Source organism: Coloeus monedula (assembly GCF_965178545.1).
Source record: "Coloeus monedula genome assembly, chromosome: 4".
NCBI classification, from domain to species: Eukaryota; Metazoa; Chordata; class Aves; order Passeriformes; family Corvidae; genus Coloeus; species Coloeus monedula.
In genome coordinates, this window is record NC_138784.1 from 37,351,797 (window position 1) to 37,368,018 (window position 16,222).

The 16,222-nt window shown below is 36.0% G+C and overlaps 1 protein-coding gene across 1 annotated transcript in view; it reads left to right on the forward strand.

Annotated features, from left to right (window-relative positions):
* The window catches only part of PAWR (pro-apoptotic WT1 regulator), a 73,059-nt gene extending 60,193 nt beyond the window's left edge, over positions 1-12,866 (forward strand). Inside the window, exons 4-6 of the mRNA XM_082279772.1 lie at positions 6,647-6,794; positions 8,164-8,268; positions 12,727-12,866. Of these exons, the coding sequence (XP_082135898.1) occupies positions 6,647-6,794; positions 8,164-8,268; positions 12,727-12,813 (340 nt within the window). The 3' untranslated portion in view covers positions 12,814-12,866. The remainder of the gene's footprint in view (positions 1-6,646; positions 6,795-8,163; positions 8,269-12,726) is intronic.
* Positions 12,867-16,222: the final 3,356 nt, after the last annotated feature.

A 16,222-nucleotide genomic window follows, 5' to 3' on the forward strand; every position in this document is an offset into this window, starting at 1 on the left:
AATAGTGGGTTTTATTCTAATTGTACCTCCCTGAGGTATACAATGCCCACTGTGATTAGAGTTAGTAGTATCTATTAATTTTCCACAATGTTTGGGAATTTCTACCTTCCTGAAGTAATTTTTCCTGTAATTTTTCTGTTGAGGTATGACTCCCAGTGGTTTAACTTTCTGGTATGAATGGTAAAGGAGTCAGAACCAGAATTGTTCTGGGCTTGTTAGCTTCCAATATCTGCAGTAAGGGTAGGTCTTACAGAAAGCAGTCTCCTCTACAGTAATTCTTACTTAGATTACTCAGATCTCACTGAAGTCCCAAATACAGTAGGAGTCCCTTGGAAAGTCAGTTGTTGGAACATGGTGCTGGTAACACTAAGGCTGCGGATTCAATTCCTGTATGGGCCATTCACTTAAGAGTTGGACTCCATGACCCTTGTGGGTCCCTTCCAACTCAGAATATTTTGTGAATCTGTGAAATGGAAAAATGCCATTCTGTGCTTGCACCTAGAACTGGAATGTGGATGCCTAAAGGCTGAATTGAGATCATAAGCTGCTTCAAGGCTCAAATACGTTCAGCTTAATGTGCTTTTAACAGTCTTGAGTGTACTCCCTTAGGTTGTCAAAGCAAACTGAGAGTGAAGCATATTCTTACATAGGGACAACCACTTTGAGATCCTATTTGAAACTTACTTGCAACAGCAAGTTGCCAGTACTTTGTGGGAGAGAGATTGTTGGTAGACTTCATAGACATATGATAGCAAAAGGAAAGCGTGTTTTCCTAAAATGTTGGATTCTGTAATAGATCCTCTTTCCCTTTGAAAGATTGCATTATTTGCCAGAAATATTCAGGTTGCTTTCTTCCATCTTTACTACTTCTGCTTCTTCTCTTTTGTCTTCTCGCTCTTCCCCAGTTATTCCTCATCAAACATGGCATCTTCCTCATCTCAGCATTTTTCTTCACTTCACTGGTTTCCATTTCCTAGCCCAGTTAGGCACCGTTTCCTTTCTCTCCCCCTTTCTCTTACATCCTTATGTTTAATCATTGAGGCCCTAGTCTTCTCTTTGTTATTGTTCTGATTTCTTGTGGTTTTTTTGTTTTTTTTTTTGGTTGGTTGGTTTTGGTGTTTTTTTCCCTTCCTGTTTTCTCTCCATTATCTGTCCTTTTCTGACATTTCGTCCTGGATTACTGATACCATTGTGGACTTCCAGTACCTTTTCTTTCCCTTTCCATGTAACTGTTTTCATATTTTATGTTTGGACTTGATGATCTTAGAGAGTCTTTTACAACTTCAACAATTCTGTGATTTCGTATCTACACTGAGACACCCAGCCTCCTGTTCCTGACAAGAGAAGAGAGACTTCAGAGCAGAGAAGATCTGTTCTTACAGAATCACTGTTTTCTTGGTGTGTTCCAGGACTCAAGCAATTCTACAGATTTTACACTATGAATTACACTGGCTACTTTCCCTTATATGGATGCAACAATCTGTGACTAAACATTTATATAACATTGCTGGGAAACCTGTTTCACTGAGTGTCCATTGACTGGAAAACATGTTTACAAATGAACTATGCTGGCTGCTGTGTGTTTCTGTGTGCTTAGTGACTTGGACAAACTGAGCCTGTCTCTTCGTGCTGTAGAGTAAATAAAAGTTTGTGATGAGGATCTTAGTCTATAAGTGTAGTCTGTCTTCTGAATTTACTTCAGAAATTTTCATCCCCCCAAAAAGTTTGTGAAGGGGTTCCTTTGTAGTTGCATGATTCAGTGCATAAAATATTTTCAAAAGAAAGTGATGGCTTTGTTGTGATCTGGAGTGGTACTGTGAGATCTATTAAAAGCATGACCAGAATCTGCAAGGTCATGCTGACATGAAGGCTGCAGGACAGGCAGGAGAGTATCTGGGAGCTGGGGTCAATCATGTGTCCTAACTGTGAGCTTCATGTGTTTTAAATGTGTAGGTATACTTAAGTTGTAATAGCCCATATCAACTTCCTATTCTTCCATTTTCCGCTCAGGTTTTCCTAATGTGATATGGCTCATCTTGGCCATTTCAAACTACTGTTATGAAACTGGGTATGCCATTTTTTGGCATTTTTCACTGCTTTGTGAGTAGTTATTTTTAAGTACCAAGCACGCTGCCATTAGTAAGAATGGTTTTCCAATTTAGGTTTGATGGTATCAGCATAGTTGGTGTTACCAATGATTTCTTAAACATGAGAAGAACAAAGTGCATTCCTTTATTGAAATATTTGAGTCTAATCTACATGTAAACGTGAATTATGTTTTTCTTGTGTTCTGTGAACTAAAAGGCTTGTTTGCAAGTAACTGTAAAGCAAGGTGTGTATGCTGACATAGGAATATTTTTGTAAACACAGAAAGTTTGTTTTATCAGCTTACTTTAAAGACTGTCTACTAGTTTTTGAACCAATTCAGTTTCTTTTAAAAAAATTGTAAAGCAAACCTTGTAGATTGGGATTTAAAGATTTTTGCATGGTTCTTGAATCAGAGAGATCAACTGGATCAGTTTACAGAAGGAGCTAGATTAAAATCTCTTCATGGTTCAGAAGTGTGTTCCCCTTAAAAGTTTGTTTACTAGTGGAAATGAATACAATATGGTATGGTTTTGTGGCTTCCAGTCGAAATGTCAGAGAGGATTTTTGCCCCCTCTTTCAGGATAGTACAGCACATTAGCATGGAACCGTAGAGATAGAGACCATTTAGCACTAATTGTAAAAGACTACATCATACTCCAGTTTATCATTCATGTAAGAGCTGAAAAATAAATGGGAAAGTAGAGACCATAAAAAAAGAGGAAGGAGGTGCTTCAGAGCACTCACTGGAGGGGCTGTGAGGGAAATGTTTGAACACTGCTGAAATTACCTTGCTCAGGGTTTTTAGATAATTATAAAACTTAAACTATAACAGTTTACTTTCCATCATAGTAACCTTGATCTCACTAATTAAAGAAAAACAGAGCCACAAAATACTGTTTCATAATGCTATGCCCAAACTTGCCTGCTTGCCTGCATTTAGGAGTTTTGCAGTGAGGGCTGGCTTTGGAAGCATTGTCTCATCTAGCTTGTTATCTTAGGACCACTACATTGCAGAAAAGAGCTTTTTTTTTTAGACAGAGGTCACTCAAGATGTTTTTCTTGACTTTTGTAGCCCTTTTTGAGTCACCGCTGATGTTATGAGAAGGCATAAACACCTAGGGTTTATTTCTGAAGAACATTTTGATGATCTAAGTTGATCTGGCTGGAGTTCCTCACTGCCCCTTGGGCCAGTGCTCATGCAGCCAAGCAGGGCACTGCTTCAGGGAGCCACTGTGACTGGAAGTTGATGGCTCGCTTTTGCTTGGCTGCTCAGTTGCTGCATCAGTTCCTTGAGTAGTTTCCCATTCACCTGAAGGCCAGAGGCAGGAAAAGTGGAGGGGGCTAGGGAAGTGCACTGTAGAGAAGACAAGACTGTCTTTCCTTAGTTCAACTCTGAAAGCCACAAATTTGGCTTAAGCAGTCTGAAGTAACAGAAGGCCAAGGTGCCCTATTTAGAAATAATTGTCCTTTGCTTCTTCTAAAGAAGCTAATAGCAACTGACTGGATTGCAGTGACATAAATAACTAGGAGTTTCCAAATCAGGTATGGTTATAAGATTCTGGCATAAAAGGAAACCTGTTGTAGTTGAAATACAGTTTTGACAGGGTGAAATGGCAATTTGGACAGTGCTTTAGAAAGACATTGAAAGAATCAAAGAAGCACTAGAAGGTGCAAGAGGTCTTCTACCTTGCTGTAATAATGCTTTTAAACCATATCTGTGTGAATAACTGATTTTATTGTAAAGGAAATAACTAGGAACATCGTTCCAAACCAAAATTTCTGTTTCTCTGTAAGAGTAGTGAAACTGATTTTGCTATATGTTTTTTGTTTAAGTACAGCTAGAAAAAAACCCTTCTAAAATATAAATATATTTGTCTATTTTTTATATAAAAATAATCTAGAGGTATACTTCCATAGACAGTATCTTCTTTGAGGGTGGTTCATAGATATTTCCTCTAGTAGACACCAAGTTCAGTGATACTGTTTTTCTGGTCATCATTGTGCCCTGGCAGCCAGGAAGGGTCCTGGGGTGCATCAGGCACAGCATCACCAGCCAGGCAAGGGAGGGGATTGTCCTGCTCTGCTCTGCACTGGGGCAGCCTCACCTTGAGTGCTGGGGGCAGTTTTGGGTGCCACGATATAAAAATGACATGAAGCCATTAGAGACCATCCAGAAGAGAAGCAACAAGGATGGTGAAGGGTCTGGAAGGGAAGCCATATGAGGAAGGGCTGAGGGCACTTGGTCTGTTCAGCCTGGAGAAGAGGAGACCGAGGGGAGACCTCATTGCAGTTATAACTTCCTTGTGAGGGAAAGAGGAGGGGCAGGTACAGATATCTTGACACTTGTGACCCATGACAGGACTCAATGGAAGAGCATAAAGCTGAGTCAGGAGAGGTTTAGGTTGGATATCAAGAAGAGGTTTTCCAGCCAGAGGGTGGTTGGGCATGGGAGTAGGTTTCCCAAGGTAGTGGTCACAGCACCAAGCCTGACAGAGTTCAAGAAGTATTTGAACAATGCTCTCAGGCACATGGTGTGATCCTTGGGGTGTCCAGGGCCAGCAGTTAGACTCAATGATCCAGATAGTCCCTTCCAACTCAGCATATTCTATGATTCTGTGATTCTTTCTCATTTAATGCTCATAAAATGACATTGCATCTGAAGACTTAAGTTCTGTTCTTTGTGAAAGATGTGTCTGTTATGTCTTGGATAGTACATTTTTTGCCATTGCTGTGTACTAGCCATTGGTTATAACAACCAAAATAATGAACTTTTTATCTGTCACATTCCTGTTAATGAAACCCTTCCTGTCTAGGTATTCTTCTGTCTAATCTTTGTGTAGGAGCTTCTGCCAGTATCACTCACTGGAGCTGAGTTGAAATACTCCAGTATGTTGGCAAAAGTGTTCATTTTTGAGTGATGAAAAATTGAGACTTTTTTGTGTGGTTTCTCCTTGAGACATTAGCAGCATGAAACTACATGTCTTTCAGAAAGCTAAATAATCTAGAATTTATAGAGTTAAGTTAAAATATTTCTCTTATGTTGTGTTGCAACATGCATATCCGGTCCTAGAAATGTTTTTTAAAAAATCTTCTGGATGAAGAATAAACAGTGCTAAATATGGTAATAACATTAAGCTACAAAATTCCTTACAATTGTGTCAGTGTGTCTTGGAAACTTCACACATACTGGAGCAAAAGAATATTTATATCCACAAAAAGATACCCCTTTGCCAGATACTCCTGCTTTTGATTTGCAGTGTATCCATCTAAATCTGCACGTTGTCAGCAGGGGTTTTCTAGAGTTATGAAATGCAAAATTGTTAAATGAACACATTAATCATACACTCTTCTGTGTTTTGAAGGAAATGTTGTAGGGATGCTCATAGTGCTTTTCGTTCTTTTCCTAAGTGGTCTAGAAAACCAGTGTATACATACTTCAGCTGTGTGATTTTGCAGAATCACAGGCTGGTTGACGTTGGAAGGGACCTCTGGGGAAGATCTTGTCCAGTCCCCTCCTTAAGCAGGGCCACCTAGAGCTGGTTGCTGAGGACCATCTCCAGGTGTTTCTCTGGATTTTTTTTTTTTGGTTTTTTTTTTTGTTTTTTTTTTTTTTTTTGGTCTTGGCAGTTTGTCTGTATATTTTCTGTCTAAGAAGTGTAATTTTGTTGAACTGGAGAGGGAAAATCAGTGTCTTCTTTGCCTGCTCCAAGGGCACTCTGTTCTGTTGTTCTTAGTTATTCATTGGAATCATCACTGAAGGTAAGTAACATTACTGTTAGGAAGAAAATGGCTGTGGGAAGGACACTGTTAGAAAATGGTTGACTTGTCATACATATTTTTACATTAGCACTGTTTTTGTACACAGCAGTAGTAATGGAGAACCCACGTGCTTTTTTAATAACTAACTTATGTGCACTTGCAGTGCTTATCTGTTGATTCAATGACAGGGATTTTTAATAGAGACATAATCTAAACCAAAAAACCCCATAGAACCACTTAAGGAGTGTCTACCAACAGAGGTGTGACAAACTCCTCTGTATCAAAGTTTTGAGGTAAAATATCTGGAGATGGCATAAAATTAGTTTGTTGGGTCACATCACTTTCTCACTTCAGTTTGCATTCCAGTCCCTTACAGGCCAAATCCATAGATCCTGAAAAGTCAGTCAGTATTCTTCTTAAGTTTTGGACATGTACTTGTTTTTCATTCTATGTTTTCATCTACTTAAAAAGGTGCTTGGTTTAAACTTTGTAGTGGCACTTCGGTTCTTGAATTAAAGTTATTTAGCTTGGTTTTTAATGTTCATGAAACTTGAAAAATAGGGTAAGTTTGTGTTTATAGTGTATTACCTATGTGATGAAAGCTGCATTATTCAAGTATTTGAATCCCTGAGGCAGTGAATTTAGTGAGTTCTCAGCTGCACAAGAGCTGTGAAATACGTTCTCTTCAGTTTATTAGACTGACCTATTGACTGCTTTGGAGAACACTTCTGTGACTGCTCTAATTTCCATGTTGTTAAACGTGTAAATAGGTGTCTGCTTTGCTCTTTGCCTTTCACAGTACAGCTAATGCACCAGAAGACGATGCTCCAAACAGATATTCCCGAACAGAGAGGACAACTTACAGCAGATACAGCAGGGATGCAAATTCTTCTGGCAGTTCTCTACCAAGTAACACTTTGGAAAAGAGGATTGAGGAACTTGAAAGGGTAAGTACTAACTAACTTTCCATTACATATATCTGAAATAAAGTACTTTTGAAACTCCATGGGGAAATTTACAAGTAAAATACATAGAAATGATGCTAAATGTTTGAAGTACAGATAGTTATGTCTACAAAATGTATAAAGAATCAGACTGAATGAGAAGAATGTGAACTTTCAAATCACAGATGTTTAGTTTTCATTTGGTATGTAAGTGAGAAATAGTTAAGGTAAAGATAATACACTTAGAGAGCCAGCAGTGCTCTGCATGCTTCTGTTATGTACCTTGTGACACACCAACGTAGACAAATATCTTGGGGGAAGAAGAGGCTCACTGGCTGTTCAGAAGGTTACAAGCTGTTTTCTGATCTACTTGTTGGTGTGGATTTTTTTAGTATACTGAAATATAAAATTTAATTGCTATCCAGTTGTTTGTTAAAGTTGTAAGCAAGTTGTAAATACATATTTAAAACAAGTTTTCATTGTTTCGCGTTGACTTCATACAAACCATTTTGGGAAAATGCAATAATGTTAAGCTGAGCTTTTCACCTAAGCCAATATATTGCTAAATAATGTCATCTCTGTAATCTATTACTGGTTTCTCTGTCTTCCTCTGAAGTGGATTTTTTGTGGGTAACTTGCCAAATATTCTTGAATTGTATAGGTGAAAGTTACTAAGTAAACACAATTTGAATGGGTCTTCTTTTGGAAAGGGTGAAAATAACATCTATTTTGTAGCAATTACTATTTTTTTTTTTTTTAAAGACTTAAGGAACATTTATTTGAGTAAAATACACCATAATCCTCTCTTCTAAATCAGCTTATTTCTGAAATGCTTAATTGCCAGTAACAAAAAACAGTAGAAAATTTAAGGTCCTTTTTTCAATATCCTGAATCTTGACTTACTGAATTCCTAATGGACAGTTTCATTTTTTCTCACGTTTGGGCCCACAGATTTAAAACTGAGTCTTCATTTCTTGTTAATGGTATTATAAAAAAACCAAAACAACAAAGGAAAACCCAACCAACAACAAAGACTAACCCTTCCAATATAAGAAATTTGAAAGCTGATACTTTACATTCACTTCTTCTGGTTTGGGCCCCTGTCCAATTCTGTAGTCATGCTTAAATTAAATATTAATTAAAACACATGAGTCAAATATCAAAAATATTTGCTGTTGGTAAAATATTATCTTAGATATGATTCTTTAGCTCCTTGAAATGTAAAAGGACTTGAAGATGTGGGTTTGACTTGCTGTAGAAAAGGAATTATAGGTGTGTGTTCTTCTTTCTTTGTTTTAGATGGTATTAACTTAAAACTGTCTCTTAAAACAAAAATTTACATTTCCAGCTTCATTCTGTATTCTGGTTATAGGAACTTGCAAAAGAAAGACAGGAAAATGCAAGATTAATGAAGATGGCGCAGGACAAAGAGGAACTAATCGGAAAGCTGAAAGAAGAAATTGATTTATTAAACAGAGTAAGGAAATACTTTCTTACATGGCCCTCTAAAGAGGGGATAAAAGTCTCTGCATTCTCTGTTGTATTCTTCAGGCACCCGCATCCATTGGGCAAGGTCAGAAGAGAAGTAATTGAGGGCTTTTTTGTATTTGTGTAGCTTTTCAAGAGGTATGTCAGTAAGTTATATTTCTTTCTAAGGCGAATTTTTACAATGACAATATTTGTCATAATTGACTTCCCTAAGTCCAGTCTTATTAGAGTACCTCAGTTCCTTGTTGCTCTGAGTGTTCATAGAGCAAAATAAAAGCAAAAGCTCTTTATGTGCTGACAGATATTCTCATACTCTTTATTGTTGATCCCAAGTAAACGCAGAACGGGACAGAGGGCAGGAGACAAGAGGTAACATCACCAGGCAAGGTGTGAAAGCAGAAGAGGGGTAGGAGAGTGAGACATGCTTGGAAATGGGACAGGATGAGAAGTTTTAAAGTTGATAGAAAAAAGTTCCACCAGTTTTAACGGCAATCAGGAATTCTTTCATAGAGTGTATTATTGACCTCATCCTGTGCTTCCTGGCTGAGGTGTGGAGTCTGGATGTACTAGAGATACATGGGTCTCTTCTAGTCCAGTGCAGATATGGCTTTGGTCAATCCATCAGTGAAGGGAGGCAATAACTGCATGAAGCGCGTCAAACTTAGATATTGCAGCTCTTCATCTATAGTAAAGGAGGACAGCATTCACAAATTTGCAAACTAACCTAGAAAATTAAAGGACATGAGATTATTCTGAAATACGTATCTTGTTTTTTATATGAAGAAAGTTTTAAGTTAATCTGTAGGATAAATGAAGCATTGTCTGTTTTAGAGAGATTTCTATTTTAATTGAGGCATTGGTCTTCATGCAGTTCTTTCATTCTGCAAAGAATCTGTCATATCTAAGCTGATGACCTTTCTACAGTTGAGGCAGGTGTTCGTTCCTTCTGTGTAGTGGATGGCAAAGCTATTTAATACTGTTGGTCACGTCTGACTTCCTGATTCAAAGGTTGGAAAGAACAAATCAAAAGAACCTAAACCACTGAAATCTTGTGGTTTAGGACCATGACTTTTTGAGAGGTTTGCTGTTCCAGAAGCAGTGTTATTTTTTGGCTATATTTGAAGTATGATATGCTAAATGAAATCCATCAAGTGTCTAACTAGAAACTGTCTTTGAAAATCTATTGTAAAGTTAGGCACTGTCTGTACCTTGCCTATGTTAACTACAAGGAGTGTTTCTGCTTGTTGGAAGAAAACATTAAACTGTCCTTTCAAAAACAACTTTGTTACACAGTGACTAAAACTGTAACTTTCCATGAGATCTACAAATCCATCTTATAGGTAGATGCTTTTAAAAGCAGAAGAGAATGGATTTTTTTTTTTTTTCTCCATCAGGTCAGCATTCTTCATAGCTTTAATGTTGTCTGTTTGCTCAATAGAGTGCAAGTTATGTCTGTGTCTCTTGGGCTTTTCTTAATGATGAAATAGCTGCCTTTTGATTTTTTGAGCGGCATAATTATTTGTCTCCCTGAAATCATGTCTCAAGTTAACTGTTAAAATACAGTTTTACTTTCCTGTTTATTAACTCTTGGGTTTATGATTGCTTCTATATTGGCTATCCATGTGGATTTAGAAAGAGAAAATGTTTAAAAAATTAAGCTGCAGAAATACCACATCATTCTCATGCTTGAAGGTTAGGGAAATTATTAGGGCAGTTATATTTGCTTCCGGTTTATTATCATAACTGAGAACATGAGAGCCAGCACTTGGACATCCATCTGTTCTTCATGGAGTGTCCCTCTGTAGGCCTAGCACCAGGATTGGATGTTTTTCGTGGAAGAACAGTTGTGATCTTCAGCCTTCTGTTCAGATAAAAGGATGTCCTGAGGACTAAACTTCATTTAGTGAGTCTATGCAGAGGTCTTCCTAAAAAATTTTGCTGGTAGGCAGCCTAAATAGGGGTCTCTAAATTTGAGCATCTACACATTCATTCATTCTCCAGCTTTTCTGTTCATCAAAATACACGGTTATTGGATGTTAAGATGCACAGGTATGGAAAGAATGTCACATCAAAGACCCTAGATAACTTCTTAAAAAGCCATTTTTTTGCATATCTTTCTGACTGCCCCATCCATATTTAAAGAAATGTTCTTTCTAGAAGTTTCAGTCAGTTTGTAACCATGGATGCATCCCTGATTGGCAAAGACCTTGTGTTGCATTTGAAAAACTTTTTCCAAGAATCATGAAAATTTCTTGGTAGAATTTTTCTGATTTTAGGTAAGTATATTTATTTAATGTGACAGTCAGTACGTCACAGAAATACTTAAAGAATATGAGCTGCATTTATACTGAGGAACAGAAAAGGTTTTCTGCAAAAAATAGCATTCTCTCATTCCAGTATATTAGACACTAAAAGTATGTCTGCGATGTTATTTGTAAGAAAGGCGCAATTGCTTTATAAAAATCTTAAATATCTTAAGGGAAAGGCATCTCAAAATATTTAAATACTTTGTAGGCAAAGTTCAGCTGTCAACTAGTTTACACTTACTCATCTCTGACCTCACTAAGATGTCGTCGTAGTTAAAAGTGTGTTTGGAGAGAGTCTGTCAGTGAGGATTTACAGTCCGGTTAGTGTCAATTGTGTAGTTATCAGTTCCTTTGGTATGTGAAGTTCAAGCTTTCCTGCTATTGCATGTTTTTTTGCTAATAAGCATAAATTAGTGTTGTAATTTTGAATAAGAAACGCTAAATTTCAGAATAGCAAAATCCCCTCCATCTCTCAGCCCATTGTTTCTGTAGATATTTAAACTGCAGCAGTTATTTTTCCTGGCTTATATTGAAGAAAGTCTTACATGTAGTAATTTTTGGAATGTTACTTTTGCAGCATAAACATTTCACAAACTTTTAATATTTGATTTTGAGTCAATTATACTAGAATTTTAAACAGGAGGTTTTTAGGTAAGCTTTAATTGAGGCATCCGTTGGCTAGGTCAACGAGTTTGAACATTATTTAAAGTTTTATGTATACCAAACTAAAAAAACCCATATTTTCTTGAAAATAAGTTGTCCTTTCCATCTGATTACTGATCTGAATTGCACAAAAGAGAATATAAAGTGTCTTTGTTTATGGTAAATTGTATTTATAGTATCTATCCATCAAAACTTTCTCTGTTTAGATGTTTAAGTCACTTTTATCCGTTATGTTGGAGTGATCAAATGCTTTTCCTGGAAGTGATTCATACTGTGACACAGCCATTACTTCTGTGAGGCAAAGAGGAATTTCTGCTAGTGATTTCTTGATTCCACACTAGAAAATAATAAAGTAATTGCAAAGGTATTGTGGTATGGATTTTAGCTTGGCAAACTGAAGAGGCTTTTTAAAATCATTATACCAATTGAATATGTGATCTCTATTGTGCATTTCTGGAATGACCTCACTAAAAAAGAAATAAGAAACTGGGCTTTGTATGTCAAATGCTGCTTAACAACTGAAAGGGCCAAGAGAGAGAAAAATCTTCTCTTCACTACTTAAGGCAACAGGACGGTTTTGCAGACTTGATTCAAAAGACACATAGGCTTTCTGGTGAGAATTCTGGTTTGTTTTCCTTTGCCCACCTTTCATTTTTCTCCTTAAAATCCTGTCCTTGACATCACCCTTCTGTTTCTTCATTCTTTTTTATTTCACATTGTTTCTTGCATGTGATTTTTGTACAGTAAAATAATTTTTAATGAAGTAATGTTTGTATTAAGCAGCCATTATCACTGGTTTTCACTTTAAAGGCTTGAAAAAACTTGGTAGGAGTGAAGAAGTGAAATGGGAACTGGACAAAAATGGTAATTAGTGGAAAAGACAAAAACATTGGGGGTGAAAGCAATCTGTTTTGAGCACCCATTACTACCGTGTGTGTGCTGTCTGTTCTTTCAGTAGCAGTTTAGACAGAAGGTACAAAATCCAATTTTATTTTTTTTCCACGGAAAACAGAAAAAAGTGGACAGGCATATATTTTTCTGAAAATTTTGATGCTTAATGCACAAAGGAGGTCTTCTTGCAGTTATAACCAGTGGTCTGTATGTGTGAGTGCCATAGTTGAAGACAAGCCATCAGGGGAGTAGGAGTAGTAGCTGATTAATACACTCTTTGTATATGCCAGAAGAATAATCACCCCTCATTCTGTTTTGGTTTCTTTATGCATTAATTCCTGATGTAGCTTTGATTTGAACATGTTTCTATTTAAAGGTGCTTGAGAATATAATATTAATGTTTTGTAATTACAGTAACACTTGGAAACAGGCTGGTTTAACAGTTTTAAGGGTATCTACTGTGACACTAATTCTTCCCTACCCCAGCTTCCTCATTTCAGAGCTGAGATGCTAAATTCCTGCTGCTACTAATTGAGAGTTTGTATTTCCGTCCTGAGAAGTGTTTATTTTTCTTTTTTCTTGTACAGGATCTAGATGATATAGAAGATGAAAATGAACAATTGAAGCAAGAAAATAAAACCCTCTTAAAAGTTGTTGGACAGCTGACAAGGTAGAAGATCCAGGTGTCAAAGAGGAAAGATTTTAAAAACTACTGATTGAACATTAAGGTCAATATAGTAATATTTCCTGTGTTGCAGTATGTTATAATAACTGTCTTTGTATTTATTGTTAGGAAACCAGATGAATGTTTATTTTCATAGTACTTTCTCCTTCGTTCAATGAAATGGCATAAAATTTGGGGTATATTTTTAGCTTCCTTTTCACATAAGCATAATTAAAATTTTTGACATGTTTCAGAATATTAAGTTCAAAAATATTTGGATTTTGTATCTTCAGATTACAACTGCATAAATTACAGTAATCTAAAATGATTAGCACCAAGATCACTTTCAGTCCATGTGGGTGTATATTTTTGAAATGTATGGAAGCAATACATATAAGCTTTGTTTACACAGATTCAAAATATGTATTTTGGGAAGTGCTTCCTTTTTTGTTCAAACAGCTGTAAAGTGGATGCCTTATTACTGATGTATAACATTTTGCAGATTGATTACTTGCTCTAGAACTCTCATATGTTGAGTTTTTTTACTGTGTCTGAAAGATTGACAATAGTAGAGAGTAGCAATTTTTTTTCTGTGTTTAACAGTATTCTGTCAGAAGGGGAAGGTTTTACTAAAAAACAACAAAACAAACAAATGCAAAACACCACAAAGCCAAATAAATCACCTCTGGCATCAGCATTAGTAAGTTCTTAGAATCATATTGAAGTTGTGCACTGCAGTTTATTTTACAGCCTTTGCTATTGCAATGAAATTCAAGTTTGCAATCAGACAGTTAGTTTGCTGTGTTGAGAATTCAGACAAAGCCTGGAGCTTTCATTTTAGTAGAGACACTTTCTGTTGTCATCCTAAAATTTGTAGTGATCATAACCCATACGAGTTTTTTGGTTTTTTTAAGCTGAGTGAAAATTTTTTGTACATAACGAAGTAGAGGGGCATACTAGTGATTTATGCCTTTTTGAAACATCAAATAGATAAAAACCCCCTTTTTATTCTTGATTTTAAACTAACAAGTTGTTTAAAAAGTGCCTGGTTAGATGTTATGATCCAGTTATGATTGTATACCGATTCTTCTATAACATGATAGCTGACAAAATTTTCCTTAGATTTTAACCACAGACCTCAGTTAACATTTAGACTGAAAATCATTTGTACTTTATTTCATCATAATACAGCCCATTTTTCATTCTTGATCAGATTAAATGTACATGTCCTTTGAGGAAAGACACTAGAAATTAAAACATTTCAAAGAGTCCAGGCTTTTTCTTGACAATTTTGAAGTTTGGTGTCAGAAAGTTACATACATACACTTCTTGTTACCTTAAAACTTAAAAGCAACTTTAATATAACAATATAACAGTTGTTATATTAATATATATTTATATGAAGTATATATAACAATTACCTTTTCAGATTTGCCAATTGTTTTCATAATGTGTATTTAATGACAGTGTTTGTTAAGTTTAAAATCCAGCTATTATTGTTACACTTGGGATTGTGTTGGATATAGAATAGGTTATTTGGCATTTGTGCATTCTGATGAGGAAGAACTTTTCAAAGCTTTAAAGTGTTTTTCAAGACACTTATAGTCCAGGATGCCTCATTGTTTTCCTTCACAGTGGATGAGATCCCATGGAACACCGTTTAAAACCTTTACTTAGGGGGTTAAATGGTAGAGGGGGTTTGTATAAGCCCTTTGAACTACAATATACACCAATGAGTATTGCTTGTAATATTACTGAAACAGTAAGAGGTCCCTTAATTATAAGTTTCATGAAATTAAACATTCAAAGTAATAATAAAGTCAGTTGAAATGTATGCCTTTTGAATAAATATGAAGCTTTCTCTGGAAGAAATCTGATTTCCTTCTCTGTGTACGAGGTAGGAAATAAACATACCCATGTACTGCGTGGGATGTCAAACATATTGAAGCATTGTTAAGGACTTACTGCAGTACACACAGATATCAATATGAAGTTGCAAGTGAGATGTTTCATAAAATGTGTTTCATGTACATTTTAAGCCAAAGAAAAATAGCAACAAAGAACGTAAACAGGAGTTATTTGTCTTCATATTACCTCTTCTTGGCAGCAGTAATGCCAGAATTAGAATTTTTTTTTTTAACTTGTACATAAAACTGACACAAGTATTGGGCAGAATTTCTGGATTTCTAATGTAACTGTTCTTGTTCGGGTTGTGGTTTTTCTGCTCTGGAAAACTTGTGGTAGTTGAGTCTTCCTCTGAAAACAGTCTCATAATCATAATGCAGAGTAATTTGCAAAAAACATCCGTTTTATGTATTTAAATAATTTAAACATCGTTAACCTACGAGTAACTGAATATCCATTTTAGTTTTGAGCATTGACTAGTTGTGGTGATACTTGTTATCGGATTAAAAAAATGATTTGAGATTCTTCTACTGCAGGTAAATGATACATGTTTAATAATAAAGATTGTTTGCCTTTGTTCAAATAAAACAAAATGCTTTTTAATCCAGGTTGAGTACTTACTGCCTTTTAAAGGAGAATTAATACTGTCTGTCTAAAATTCTAACTGGATTTGTCCCCCATATTGTGAAGTTCCCAACCTGAATGCTAAAATTAATTTTGCATTCACATTGGAATTTTCAAGTGTGTATGTATATGCAGACACGCAAGAGAAGTCTGCAAATGTACACTATACTTATTTTTTGCTTCAGGTATGTACTGAGTATCCTTCCATCAGTTCGATAGAAATGATCCTTGCTCCTACTTCAAGGTAGAAGTATAACCCTTCCCAGGAAAAGGAAGGATGTTACAGTGCTGTTTCCACGGAAAGTGAATTGATTTAACTTCATTTATCTTCTGCAGGTTCTATATAAGTACATGTTCTCTTCTCCCACACAAGCAGATTTGTTAAAGGCAATCTCCTTTTCACTCGTTGCTGCAGACTACACATAAAGAGAACAAGTGGACAATCAGTTAATACCAGAGAGATAATAACTATATCACAGTTTATCATAAAGTTTATAATGTTGTTGTTTTAAAAGAATGTAAACATAAATACCACAAGTAACCATGCATTCAACACCATGATTACTTTATGGATAAGACATTATCCATTAAGAGCATTTGCACTTAGTAAATTTAAAATATGAGGTGAATTTGGTTAAGGATGACTTCCTTTATGAAATCGTGGTGGCTTTTAGATTTGTTTCAAAATACAAAATTATGTCTTTCCTCAGGTTTTGCCTTTGGCATTTTAGGTTCCTCAGTCTTGGTGGGAAATTTTAACTCCCAAGTACACAAGTGCCTGTTCTGTGTTCCTCCTTTAGTCACTGGATTGCCATACAGTAGTTTCCTGATCTTAGCACTTGGTATGCTTTCATGTGGATATTCTCATTTTTGTCTCATAACTTGACTCT